General features: G+C 34.2%; 1 protein-coding gene across 1 annotated transcript; it reads left to right on the top strand.

The window, feature by feature from the left end:
• On the top strand, positions 1-6,553 carry LOC135157046 (uncharacterized). The gene is made up of 2 exons (XM_064111482.1): positions 1-3,246; positions 4,962-6,553. Exon 1 carries the CDS (start codon positions 241-243, stop codon positions 1,285-1,287), a length of 1,047 nt encoding a protein of 348 aa, XP_063967552.1. The 5' UTR covers positions 1-240; the 3' UTR covers positions 1,288-3,246; positions 4,962-6,553.
• Positions 6,554-15,364: the final 8,811 nt, after the last annotated feature.

Raw genomic sequence — 15,364 nt, 5'->3', positions numbered from 1 at the left:
GTGAAAGAAAGAGAAGCAAACTTGATTAGGGTGATTAACGAGGAGGCGGATGAAGAAATACGGAAAATAAATGAGAAGAGAGAAAAACGCATCAAGGATTGCAACATCGATATCGAAAAGGAACAAACTACCATCAAAGAGAGAGAAACAAGACTTTTAGCAGATACAAAGACAATCAATGACGTAGTTACTAAGAAGATTAACGATCTTACTAATAAGAATAAGCATGCGCTTAACACTATGAAGAATATTAAATCAACCATCACACGTATAAAGCAACAAGATGAAACATTGGTGAATGAAGCTCCTCAAGTACTTGCATCTATCGATGAAAATGTGAGTTTGAACTTTCATCAAGATGTTAGCGACTGTCTTGACCGAATACAGAGTGAAGTGGAGAGAGTGACATTTGAAGAGGGGGAAGCAGGTGGAGAATACTATTGTAGAATTGATATCGGCAAATGGGAACTTGTCAAGTCAATCCACATTCCATCGGTTGTTAATGAACCGTGGGTGCCTGGTTTGATAAGTGATGATAAGATATGTGTGGAAAACCAAAGGAGCAATGATATGTATATTACATGCATCAGCACTGCACACACACAGAAAGTCATTGATGGAGTTACAAACATGGACATTACGTCATGTGCCCCCATAAACAGTAACGTAATAGTATGTGGGAAGTGGAGATGTGATTGGAAGGGTGACAGGTTGGATGGATTCATCACTCTTTATGACAGACAATGGAAGAAGATTAGAGACATCAGCATACCAAGGAATGGAGGCGGTAATAGTGTGTATGTTGATGTCGACAGGGATGGGATGATCCTCGCTGCTGAGTGCAGTCAGTCTAACATCTACGTCATAAACCCTGATGATGGTAAGATTGTACACACTATTACGATGCAGGGTAAGAGGGTGTTTTGTGAGATACAAGCCTTGTCATCAGGTGATATCGTGCATGTGAAGACAAGTTTTAACAAATACACTGTCATCTCACGATCAGGAGAAGAGAAGGCTGTCATACACTGTGATGACTGGGAGGAATCAAAATGTGGCATTGACAAACTGACAGACACACTGTACATCACTTATCGAGTCGCGGGTAATTCCTACGCAGTTGATCAGGTGTCACGTGATGGTATCATCCAGGCAAAGAGGATCGTGGAATACGTGAGATCAGATCGCTCTCTCTACTTCAGCCCTTGTCTTGTTACTCCTTATGGTAACCTTGTAGGCTGTGATGGAGACAAGCTTCTTCTATACAAGAAGACATTTATCTTGTAACTCATCAAGACACTCAACGATCGAGTGATGTTTGATGTGTATAGAAAATTATAGGCCTGTCATTGACCACCAGCAGTGAAAATAATAATATAAAATTGTTATTTCATCTGATGAAAAGGCTTGTATTTCATTTAACCCCATCAACACCACCTTATATAAATATTACGAGTTAAAATGTAATGTTAAGGCCAGAAAACTACAGACATTAAGAGTTATACTAATTTTTTTGTATACTGTAATATGTAAGGGGGTGTAGTACTGCACACGGGATGTATAATAATGTTCGTACATTAACACAATACAAAATATCTAAAAAGTTAGAACGAATGAGGGAGAGAAAATGAAGAGAAACTCATAATACCGACTGGAGAGGAATAGATAAAGGAAGAATAGAGGAATAAGAATAGATCAAAAATGAAGAAGGGGGAGAAAGCAATGTGATGCATTAACAGGTAGTACATTAAATTCAATTCAAAGCAATTCAATTCGATTCAATTCAATCATGTTTTTTTTTGTATAAAAACAATACATGTTACACAGCCAGAAGGCTGAAATCAGCATGTTTACAATAACATGTTCACAAGTCATACATGGATAAAATGAACAATTACAATTTAAACAGGTACATGTAAGGATTTGTAATGTACATAGATAATAAATATTTTTTAAAGAGCTGGTGTACATAAAAATTCATTAAATATAATAAAATAGAATAGAAAAAAAACTATGTAATATGTAAATTCAATATTAAAAAGTGATGAATATTAGACAATTAAAAATTCAAATATTAATTGGATTGAAATTGAGACTAAAACAATGGCAAAAATTTGAGTTGATTTCAAGGCTATGAAAGTAAAAAATTATTCATAAGTTAGTAAATCAATGAAATATGGTATTGCACTTTTTCTAAAACGATCTGTTTTGCAATTTATCTGATCAAAGCTTGAAACACTTTTTAATGAGATTTTAACGTTCTTCTTTTTTGGTAGCCAATTATTACAGTGAGGATTTTTAAAGAGAGATTTAGCAATCTCCATACAATGATAAACATTTCTTAACTCAAGTTTAAACGAAGGCTAATATGTTCGAAGTTGTAATCCTCCTTCATCATGTTCATACAAGAATGCTAAAGGAGATGAATCTTTGTAGCGTCTTTTTTTTTTAAATCTTGTATTTATATCCTCAGGTTGACAAAGATTGATTCATATTTTGATCATGATTGATGACAAGGCGGAATCCAGAAACAAAATTAATTATACACAACTTTATGAAATTTATTTTCATTTTGCAAATGATTTTTATAGTAACATGTACGCTCAACAACATCTCGCTATTACTGATTCACATTGTAGCACTGTGATTTGTAGTTTTCTCTTTCTTTATTTAAAAAAAAAGATTCACCGATCACCATTTAGTCCTGCAGTGTATTGTAGCGTATCATAGTTTGTAACACTTTTCAATGGCAAGCATAATTATATCCACGTTAAATGTCTCATTACATTGTATATAAAACTGTATCCCCAGAGTTATCTAGTGTTATCTTCACAGGAAATGTAATATTGATGATAACATTCAAGTTATCGAAAAACTCCTATTGGATTTACTGTTACAGTCATTAGCATTTTACAGATTCATTTTAACTGAGGTTAATGTATATTGATTGTTGACTATTCGATTGCTAATTATTTTCATAATTATTTTATTTGTTATAAAATTTCTTTACTGGAACAAAAATCAGCTTTATTTGCTTACTGGTATTTATTTCAATATTTTTTTTTTGCTATCGTCTTCTTCACATATTCATACTCGAAGCTAATCGAATTTTCATTCTATTCATTACATTAGTTCAGCATTGTACAAAGCGTATCTTAGATATTATTATCAATAATTGTTTATGTTGGCAAGCATAATTACATCCATGTATTCATTTAAATGTTTCATTTCATCAAACTGTATTGCCTAGGGCAGTTTATAATCACTCGCGTCGCGTGCGGGCTCGTAATCACTCGCGTTTGGAATTTTTGGCGATTTTTTTTATTTCGGTGCGATTTTTTTTTAACGGTGTCTTCAATGGGACAGACATGCAGGGAAAATAAAATGAAATTGAAATTCGAGTTTCGTTTTAAGCCGGCAATTAAGTGCCTTAAAATAAAATGTACTCGACTACTGTTTTAACATAACAAACAAGCAAATCAGCCATGTGGCTCAACTAACTTAGAATAGATCCGGACTTCTACTGTGTCTTATATACGAGGACTCCGAGTCGGAACTTGCCATATCTGCCACATCGATATAGGCGGCCGGACCCGGCCGCGGTCGGACACGACGTGCATCGGTAGCATGGAGCAAGCTAACGTGAGTCGAGCTGAGTTAGATCCCACGTTATATATGAGGCGCCGATTGTACCAATATTATATAGAACAATTATTTGTTATATAATCATTATTCATTAAATAATAACTATTATATAAAATAACATTTCTAATTATTTATATATAATTCCAAGTAATACTTCATTACTTGTAAATAATAATAGTTCGACATTCCATTATCTATAAATAATGATTATTTGTTTTTCATTATCTATAAATAATAATTTTTGTGTTTCATTATTTATAAATAATGACACTGCATACTTCATTATTTATGAATAATTGCAATTCGTTTTTTTATTATTTATAAATAAGTTTGTCGAGTTTTCTATTATTTGTAAATGATAATTATCTATTAACAATGCCAGTGCACATTTCTTTATTTATAAATAATTTGTTGAGTTTCCCATTATTTATAAATAATGAAAATTCATTGTGTTTCATTATTTATAAATAACATTTTTGTTTGAATATCCCATTATTTATAAATAATCATTATTCATAAACGATTTTTACAGTTTGCCATTATATACAAATAATCGTTATTCATATACAAATAACCATTATTTATAAATAATGAAAAACAAATAATCATTATTTATAAATAATGAAAAACAAATAATCATTATTTATAAATAATGAAAAACAAATTATCATTATTCATAAATAATGAAAAACAAATAATCATTATTTATAAATAATGGAATGTCGAACTATTATTATTTACAAGTAATGAAGTATTACTTGGAATTATATATAAATAATTAGAAATGTTATTTTATATAATAGTTATTATTTAATGAATAATGATTATATAACAAATAATTGTTCTATATAATATTGGTACAATCGGCGCCTCATATATAACGTGGGATCTAACCCAGCTCGACTCACGTTAGCTTGCTCCATGCTACCGATGCACGTCGTGTCCGACCGCGGCCGGGTCCGGCCGCCTATATCGATGTGGCAGATATGGCAAGTTCCGACTCGGAGTCCTCGTATATAAGACACAGTAGAAGTCCGGATCTATTCTAAGTTAGTTGAGCCACATGGCTGATTTGCTTGTTTGTTATGTTAAAACAGTAGTCGAGTACATCTTATTTAAGGCACTTAATTGCCGGCTTAAAACAAAACTCGAATTTCAATTTCATTTTATTTTCCCAGCGTGTTTGTCCCATTGAAGACACCGTTAGAAAAAAAATCGCACCGAAATGAAAAAAAAATCGCCAAAAATAAAAAACGCGTGTGATTACCAACGCGACGCGAGTGATTACGAACGCGAGTGAATATAATAAGCCTTGCCTAGGGTATCTTGTGTTATGGTCACAAGAAATATTTTGTATATAATATCTTTCAAGTTATCAAAGACTTCTATTGGATTTATTGTTACAATCATCAGCATTTCACAGATTCATATCAGCTGAGATTTGTATGTATTGTTCTTTGAGCTATTCGGTTACTCATTATTTTCTGTAGTACACATGATTCAAACGTCTTTACTGAAAAGAAATAAACAGCTTTGTTTCCATGCTTGTGTTTTCAAGATTTTTGTTCATTCTTCTTCACATTTGTATGCCTACAGCTATTCAAAAGTTGCTTCATAAATATGCATGTATGTACAGATAATCTGATCAAATTCTTCTATAATGCTTGAATAATGCTCATGTTGATGAGTATGAATGTAATGATCCACTTTACATGTTCGTTTTTAGATGTCAATATTACAAAATAAGAAGATAATGTACTTCAGGTTTTTTTTTAAATCTGTCTTAGTTATGTCTTTAGTATATTTTTTTCATTATACTCTGTTCAAAATATGTAACCATTTGCTCATGAATATATATAACGCGTGAAAAAAAAAGACACCTCACAAATTCCCATTTCAAGGGAAATATATTTCATGAACACATACATGTAATTATCTTATATGGCCTGAAATAGTATCTTCTCCTAAATAATTCCATACCCTATTTATGTGGTATGTCTTCACACTGGATAATCAGGAGGTATAATTTACTGTGATATAAAGTTAGATTTGCGCCAAAATAAGGCATGGCTGCAAAGAATAAATCCAGACGCCAAAATGATGTCACTGTCCTAAATGGGTTAGTAAATACATTTGAAAATCCATTCTCAATTAAATTTACTAGTGAATTAATTCTAAAAAGTTTTTGTTGAACGATTCTAATTTTAATTATTGAAAAAAAAGTCTTTTGCAATTGTTTTAATGTAACCCTATTGGCCTTGTAGGATAATGACATCTGGATTCATTAATTGCAGTCATGCCTTACTTTGGCGCAATTTAAAAGTTACATACCAACTGATTAACCAAAGCAATATTGTATCAAATTATTTGGGAGAAGATAAACTCTTTCCGGACTAATGTAACGATTATGTATTCATGATATATCTAAATCGGGGATTTGAGAGGCGTCAGTTTTTTGTTTACTCACACGTAATTAAGAAAATGCTTGTTGATATATAGATTTTAAAAAACGTCAAACGGAATTTAAATCTACCTGTGAGTAGAAAGCAGTCGTGTAAAAAAATAAGAAGGATGGAATTGTATATCTGGGGACTAATCTTATAAAGAGTTGCGATTGATCCGATCATTCACAACTATGGGAAGCCAGCAACCCGAACATCAAATATTCATATGTCTGTCCAAAGTGCTTTTGATATGAATATGACGTATATTTATGGATCCATCATTATCTTAACAAATCAGTGCAGTCCTCTTTATTTCCAACGGGAGGTTTTGTAATTTTCCTGTATGAACAGTTATGACACTGATGGCTTTCCATAGTTGATACTGATCTGATCAATCACAACTTTTTTTTAAGGTGGATAACCTGTCACGAAAGTTAACAATAAACGCGAAAGATTTCTTAATCTACAACTGTTCCATTTGTGTTGGTTTCATTTTTTATTGGTCTAATTCAAATTTGTCCAATTACCAACTCGTCTACTATCATTTGGCCTATCATCAATTCGTCCACCTTCCACATGGTGTAATTGCCATTACGTCCACTCACCATTTCGTCTAATAATCAGTTGGTTTGCAATAGCCATTCAGTCGATATGTCGTTTGGGCTAGTAAGACTAGTTAGTTTGGCGAAATGCATGAAAATAAAATGGATATTGTACCAACATGATCATGATACGAATTAGTAATTGAGTAATGACTGGGCCAAATGGTTATTGGACCAAATTGTTGTAAGACGAAATGTTGACGTAATGAATGGCATTGAACCTAGTGAAGGTACACCTTGTAATGAGTGGACGTGTGGGTAGTAGACGAATGGGCAATTTACCTCAGTATGCACTTTAATGAAATACCGTTCATTAACCAAATAAAGTAATGAGAAGAAGAAAAAAGAGAATAAAGGATGCGAGTGAGAGTGCGTATGTAAGAGACAGAAAGGACGGATATCCCTGCCGGAAATAACAACGTGTCCAACAATGTGTCTTACAGTGTGTACCACAGTGTGTTTCCTTATGATCGGGCAAATTCACTATCTTATTATGATGAAAGATTACACAGCTTAGAACTCCCACCATTGTATAACAGACTGGTCTACCTATCTACTGCCTTTGTTGTAAAATCGTTGTTTAGAACTTACGACATACCTACTCATATCTTACTCAGGCCAAGAACTATGAACTCTCACAAGTTACTCTTCATCCATGAATTTGCACGATGTAATGCCCTGAAATTGTCGTTTCTTTACTTTCCCCAGATTCTGGGAATCTATCCCTTCAGAGATCAGAGATCTTTGCCTTGGTGTATCTGTCTCTCCTTTCCTTAATGCTCTACGTGAACACTTATTCTCCATGCCTCCAATTGAAAATGCGTTTTAATGAGACATGCAGAGTATTGTTTTCGTCTTGTCTCCGTTTAGACCTCTAATTTCTCTATCTTTCCCCTTCTTCATTCGTCTTACTTTTCTCAGTTTTTCTCACTCTGTGCAGGCTAAAGGGCTATGTATTTAGCCTTATATTCTTAGCTTAAATATTGTGCCCTTTGTTATGCATTTTGTTAATTACCGTACTGTTATGCAGTTATTTGGTCTTGTACTGTTCATAATGTTTATTCCTGTATGCTAGTTTATCAACTGTATTCATGGTAGTAGAATTTGCATTTTTGTATGTCATGATTCGTCTCTTTTATTGCCCCTCTCTCTTTCTTTTCATTCTACCCCAGTTCTCTAAACTCTTTGTTCCCCATTCTCCTCCTCCTCCTCTTCTTCTTCTTCTTTTCTTTCTTCTTCTTCTCTCTCCCTCCCCACTTCTCTCTCTTTCTCTCTCTCTCTCTCTCTGAGTATTGTATACATGCATATGACAATTATTTTGATACTATATACTGTTGTGTTACTTTGTAGCATGATCATTGTTGTCACGTTCGACTATATTGCTTATTGCTTATTCTCTGCTTATGTAACATTGAAGTTCTCACAATATATGCAACTCCATCTCCATAGGCTTGACTATCTGATAATATCATAAAGTTGTTTATTTAAATACATTAACACTTCATATTGACTGGATATTATAATTGCACATGGAAACAAGCACTATTTATTAATAAGTTCTTTGTTTTAATAAGTAATGCATCTAAACATATATTGCCATTTTATCTGATTTTATTTTTGTATATTTGTAAACCGACTAGTGAGGAGAGCTTCATAACAGAAACTAGTTTTTCTTTTAGTCATCCTCAGGCACTAGTCGGTGGTAATTTATTCCTTTTGTATATATTCTTATTGTCTTTTGCCTGGAAATAAAATAAATAAAATAAATACAGTGTGCCTCTGTCACGTGGGAAGTTACTTTTTTTTAATTATTTATCTACTGCTGCTTGACGCCAAATAAGGAATACGTAAAACTGAGGATTACAGTTAGTAGAAGATTTAATCATATCTCTTCAATCTTTCTGATGTTCTCTTTTGATGGTTTTACAATAATTTGTACATGAAAATATACATGGATAAAACAAAATACAACTTAACTTAACGGTAATCGTTGACTCTAGCCCCCATCATCTCATCTGGCCTGACATGCCCCACTCGGCCCTGGTGGTCGGTCCAGTTCCTGGCCTCCGCAGCTAGCGATGTCTCTTCCACTCGGCCTCGGCCTCCGCAGACTGTGTTGCCCCTCGATGAGTAACCCCCAGATTAGAGAGATGTGGCTTCAACGAATTAGTGGACGAGATCGAGCCCCCAATGATGACATGAGTTTTGACGAATCATGTCGGTGGAGAACCGATGGGAGCTGGGGTCGTTATCTCGTCACCGACGTAGTCCCTCAGTTTTAACTTAGACTGCCTATACGAACATCTGTGGTCTATGCTAGCTGAGGTGGTTCTCCCTGAATTACTGAAACTAACCTCCTAATATACCCTACCGTTACTAGGAATAACTGTACAATTTATATAACGTAATTCAAAGAATTTCAATAGCAGATGAGTGAATAAAGCAACACATTCTTAATAACAAAAGGCTTCCTGTGCATCTGTACATCTACATTCTTCAATGCTAAAGCACAGTATTAACTATTTATGACACCTGTATGAAGATGCTTAGCTAGTACGAAATATTTTGAACACTTGAACAAAATATGGCATCCACCTGATCTTGTACTGGGGGGGGGGGGGGGGTATCAAACGTTTTCAACGCTTGCTTTTGAAACATTCAAAACATGTGTCCATATACAATTGTCTATAGGCCTACCATAAGCTGGACCGAGTAAATATTTTAAACACATGTCTGAACTCAACTGAAATACTCTATAATTAAATTTCTTTCCTGACAGCCTCATAGTGTGTCAGTGTGTCACAGTGAGTTTAAATTGTGTTCACAGTTACCTTGTGTCTCACAGTGACAGTGTGTACCACAGTGTGTTTACAGTGTGTCTCATAGTATGTCAGTGTGTCACAGTGAGTTTACACTGTGTTCACAGCTAACTTGTGCGTCACAGTGACAGCGTGATTACACGGTGTGTTCACAGTGTGGAACAGATTGTTTCTTGGTGTGTCTCACAGTACATTAGAATTCTACCTCACAGTGTGTTGGAAGTGTGTATGACAGTGTGTTCACAATATGTTTAGTGTGTCTTGCAGTGTATTAACAGTGCAAAATCATATTCATTATCACATTGTTAAATTTGAGCATTATAACAGTGTGAATCAAATCACATCTTCGCATAATTATTTTACAATGTGTGATACTCCTCTTCTCAGCAGGTTGCGCCATGGAGCTACTGATAGTCCTTTGGTTAGACAAGGGTGATATAGAAAGAGTGAGAGCAAAGTGTTCGGGTGGGTGAGGGAGAAGCTTGATGTTAGGGTCAAATAGTTTGTGCGAGAGCTTTTTATTGCTTTTAAATTTACGTGTTTCGGACTTACGAACCTTCGGAATTACGAAGTGTAACCATAATTCAAGGCATGTTTTTTTTTTTAACTTACATAAATTTTCTAATGACTTCATAATATAGTTACACCCTGGTTAAATCAAGACTTACGCATAAAAAAATAACTCGACACCTCAAAATACCCAAACTTTTCAACGACCAATATTTTGACAAAATCATTTTTGCTGCCATTTGCCAACTTCTTTGTGATAACGAAATTTTGTTAAGTTTTAATGCAAAAATGATATTCCAAACTTGGGATCAGTATAAACTCTGATTTAAAGTTAGGTTTATGTAGCAAAATGTGACACAAGACTTTAAGAATATAGGTTAAATTTATCAGCGTACTTTGCACTTCAAATCATGAAAATTATGTGAGAATAACAACTTAAATAGTTTCTTTGTCATTAAGCCATGGGGAATATGAATGTCATAAACATAATAAGATGGCATGCAAAAGGAATGTTGTCATTTTTGGCTTCTTATTTTAGCACTGACTTAAAGCATGGTTTATACTCTATATTAAATCGGACGTTCAGAATACGGTTCAAAAATAGAAACATTCCGGAAAGTAAATGTGAAGTTACGAGAAGAGAAACAGACCATGGAATCGCTTGAAGAGTGAAATACTATATATCATTCTAATAATGGCCACGATCAATCGCAAATCAGACAATCATTTCGAAAAAAAACTTTCACTAGCTCTCTTTACTCGCTCATGACTTATAAAAAAATTTCCCTATAATCTCTACTCCCGGGAAATTTGGGCTCATACGTCGCTACTGTCACACACAATAATATTTTCCGTTCATTTTCTCCCTTTCATGTTTGCCGTTGAGAGATACACGTTAAATAGACCTGCTGTGGGCGTAAACAAATAATACTCCTACAGTCCTACTGCCTTGTTTGAATGTATCACTAAATCAGATCTGTCATAGAAATGAACATGTAACTGACTTGACTGTATTCATGATCACGCACTTAACACTATTTTGAAGTATCAACAACTCAATTTTAATTAACAGGATAAAAACACCAGCAAATTTAAGACACGATAACCAACAATACAAATGAAATATGTTTTATTTTTTTCACCATATTTTGTATTTTCATTTGTTGTGCAAATTTTTTCCTAATACATTTTTTATTGTACAGAATCTATCTTTTTCGTCCAGTTGTAAAAAAAAAACATGACATAAAACCCAGCACAGTCCCCAAACAATAACAAAAGGAGCTCCTTGATATTATATGTGCTTTCGGACCAGACGAATAATTGCAAATAATTATGTGGTTTGTCCAGACTCCAGAACGAAACTGTTGTTTTCCTGTTTTGCCATTGAAGAAATTTTGACAAAAGATTATCTGTGTTATAGAAAGCGTCTGCGATTATGAAAATGTCGTAGAAACATCACACTCTAGTTAGTTTCTCTTTTGGTTTCGATTCCTTTTTTTTTTGTCTGTCGCGATGCTCATTCTTTATGCACTGCCACGCCCCCTCTCACGGGTGTACAAACATGACGTCACTCTATTCAAGGGTGATGACCCCCTCCCTTGAAAAATCTGTTCGCTGCTAAAAAAAAAATTCTGCATATTCTAACGTTATAGTAAGTCTTAATGTACTGTACTTTTTTTCAGCCCTTTTCTCTCTTTCTTTTATATCTTGCTCTACTCCACTTATTTCTCCACATTTTTTTCAAACATTAAAAAATCAACGGTCAACAGCCAAAAGTACATATTTTGTACAAAGTCCAAAGCCAAAATTATCATAAATTGTTATTACAAATAAAAAACGATATAATTCAAAAGATTTAGCATGAATATAAATAAAAATCAATCTCGTTAATCATCCAGAACCATCAAGCAGTCAGTGCTTCGCACCGTAGCGTCTGTGTATAGCTGTGCATGGGATACACCCGTTTGGCCTTAATACAACCTGTAGCTTCATTTGTCTTCAGAGAAAGGGTTTGAAGGTATGTATAATTTTATCCGTTTATTCAGTAAAATGGTAATATAATGAGATAAATAAGGGGGAAGATAACATTCAAAGAAATGTACATTTCGAATTGATATTAAAATCCCCCCGTCGGACGTTACGTGCCTAAAAGCCCCCTCACACCTGACAGAATGTAGGCGAACAAAGGGTGACGAACAGGGGCGTCGATCCATTTTTCAGATTGGGGGGGGGGGGGCAAAATCATGAATCAACGTTCCAAAGGCACTCGATCACACAAAATAAACAAACTCAAGCACACACACTCACTCACACCCTCACATAGGCCTGTAAGTGTGTGACTCATGAGAAAGAGACTTATATCTCACCAACAATTTAATGTGAGCGCGAATTGCGAGCTCAAATTTTGTAGAATACTGACCTGAAAACAGGAAAAAGGTAGGCTCTACCTGTTTAAGACTGTTTGTAGTGATTCATGAGGAGGATACATATCTCACTACACTGTTAAAAAATCCCGATTTTACAGAAAAAAGAAGATTTTGCAGAAAGCAAAAACAGAATCAGTCTGTAAATTCATAAAACAGGAAGTTTTCTGCAATTTAACAGAACATGTCTGTTTTAAAAGGGGGAAAAGGGTGTTTTCTTTAAGGAAATTTGTAAGGTTACATACACCAAAACCAATTTCCTGTAATATTATGCAATCTGGTAAGATTACAGGTGTTCTCGAGACTGCAGGAACATCTTTTATTTTAAGGATATTTTTTTCTCAAAGAATTTAACCATTTTCTCCTTGAGTAAAATTGATTATTTTTGTACCATAGGAAAGAGTAAACGTTACTCTTTTATATTGGTTATTTATTTTGAATAAAATATTTTGATAAATAGGTGAATTACAGGCCTGAAAAGAGGCCTCAAACAGAGTTTTCTGTTTTCTCTTGCAAATTGTGCAAAATTTGGTCTTTTTGGCACAAACATTATTTTTATCATCAGAATGCTCAAACTCTCTACTTTCGTACAATATCACTCTTAATATGAGACACCTTTCAGATGGGTCAGCAGCCAGCTTTTTCCATCAAGATGCAAGACGAGATTTCCGAAATTTCTGAGTAGCATCAAATCCAGAGTTCTGATTGGCTGAATAATGTTTTCAAAACAACAGGCGCGGGTAATTTGAAGAGATTACCACATGGTGAGTGTGACCTTCAGAGGCCCAGTGTGGGGAACATTGGAATTTGCGTGGGTGTGTGGTCTATATGACCAATCAGAGCGCAGTATTCTTGTTTTTAGCTGCTAAATGTACTTGGCCTATGAAAAGCTGGCTGCTGACCCCATCTAAATACCTCTTCTTCATATAAAAATTTATTATATTAAAGCTTAGATCTTTAGCTTTTACGTAATTTAAAAATCATTTGTGCTCAAGCAGAAATTAAGGGTAAAAACAACAACTTTTGTTGCATGAAAATAATTATTCTGATTCATGTTTTAGATCAAAATCTTTCCCTATATTACAACATCTTTTTAAAAAATTCAAACATATGACCTGAAAGAATGACTTTTTTAAAAATAAAGATACCAAAAACATGAAATTTTGTTAATATTTAGAGCAGCAATGGCCGAATGAGGTGTTTTGGTCAGCACCAAGCTCATTAACAATGCAAAAACACTCTAGTCATGAATATCACTTGGATAAAAGAAGCCACTTTTTGAGGGCTTGCCGACTGACTGATTGGGTTATACCAACCCTTCGTTCGCCTTCGGCTGCAGTTTACTCAAATAAGTGAACCGAAAAATCGATATCCTTCGCACGTCATATTCATCCTTCGCTTACCGTTCATTAAAAGGGATGGTCCGGCCTGAAGATATTTATATTTTAATACATAGGGTAGAATTCACTGAGCAAAATTCTGAAAATTTCATCAAAATCAGATAACAAATAATGAAGTTATTGAAGTTTAAAGTTTAGCAATATTTTGTGAAAACAGTCGTCATGAATATTCATTAGGTGGGCTGATGATGTCACATCTCCACTTTCAGTTTTCCTATGTTATTACATAAAATCGTATTTTTTTTCATTATTACCGTTCATATTTTGTGAATAAAATATCTCCCTTATAATGAAATAAGTTGCAGCAATAAGTATCTAATGCACTAAATTAGTTGTCAATCCAATATTTCTAGTTCATAGAGGAAAAAATTTGAATAAACCTAATTTCATATAATAAAATAAGAACAAGTGGAGATGTGACATCATCAGCCCACCTAATGAATATTCATGATGACTATTTTCACAAAATATTGCTAAACTTTGTTATCCGATTTTCAAAAAAATTTCGGCATTTTACTCAGTGAATTCTACACTATTTATTAAGCTATACATAATTTCAGCTTGCACCATCCCTTTAACATTTGACAATAGTTACTGATTGCATGATTTGACGGAAATTTTATTTGAATATGTTGAATTCGCGTGCATTTCGTGCATTTTCCCCATTCGTCACCCTTCGTCCGCCTATATTCGGTCAGGTGTGAGAGGGCCTTAAAGCCCTCAAGGGCCAAAATCCTGAAAGGTTTCAGGTGTATGATATATATTATATTGAAAATAACTTTTATCATTTAAGTAAAGAGAATAAAGATTTGAATACGGAAATAAATTTCAGTACAGAAAATAAGATATTTTTTAGGGGAGGGTGACCTTGCTAAACATTACAATAAGATGGTCATTTTTAAAATGTCTTTGTACATGTTGTTTGAAAGAAATGTCTGTGTGGGGGGGGGGGGGGTGGCTTGTTCGGCGGCCCGAGATCAATAATCACAATTGGTTTACTCATATTTCGACTCATTTCAAAAGAATACATTTAAAAACTACTGTTATTTATCATTATCATGTTGGTGTCTTTGTTATACAGTGCGTATCAAAATAAGTTTACACTTTAGTTTAACACTACACTAACATTTTACACTAAGTTTACATCTTTCCGCTTGAGTGAGCACCACGTAATTTTGATAAGTTCGTGAAAAATGATTTGCGCAGAGCTGAAAATAGTTATGTGAATAAAAGTAAACATTAATCATAAAGAACACATGAAGATCGATTTGAATATATACATTTTTAACTTGTTTCCTTGCCCAAAACACTTCATAGAGCGCCATCGCCCCCCCCCCCTCCCCACACACCGGGGTCATCGTGATAATATCTGCTTTACACGGAGTTGTGATATACTGTACATGAAATGGCTTAGGCTTGATTTTAAGTTTGTTGATCATTGTCACGCTTAGGAAAAGTGTGGAGAAACAAGTGTTAAATGAGCTATGAAATGTGGTCCCACTTTAAATGATAAAAACTTAG

This window comes from Lytechinus pictus, chromosome 16, assembly GCF_037042905.1.
Source record: "Lytechinus pictus isolate F3 Inbred chromosome 16, Lp3.0, whole genome shotgun sequence".
Taxonomy (NCBI): Eukaryota; Metazoa; Echinodermata; class Echinoidea; order Temnopleuroida; family Toxopneustidae; genus Lytechinus; species Lytechinus pictus.
Note: the sequence above shows the minus strand (reverse complement) of the source record. Positions and strands in the feature narration are given on the sequence as shown.

Excerpts from the sequence above, each read along its gene's own strand:
- LOC135157046 (XM_064111482.1), top strand. The coding sequence starts at position 241 with ATGAAGAATATTAAATCAACCATCACACGTATAAAGCAACAAGATGAA.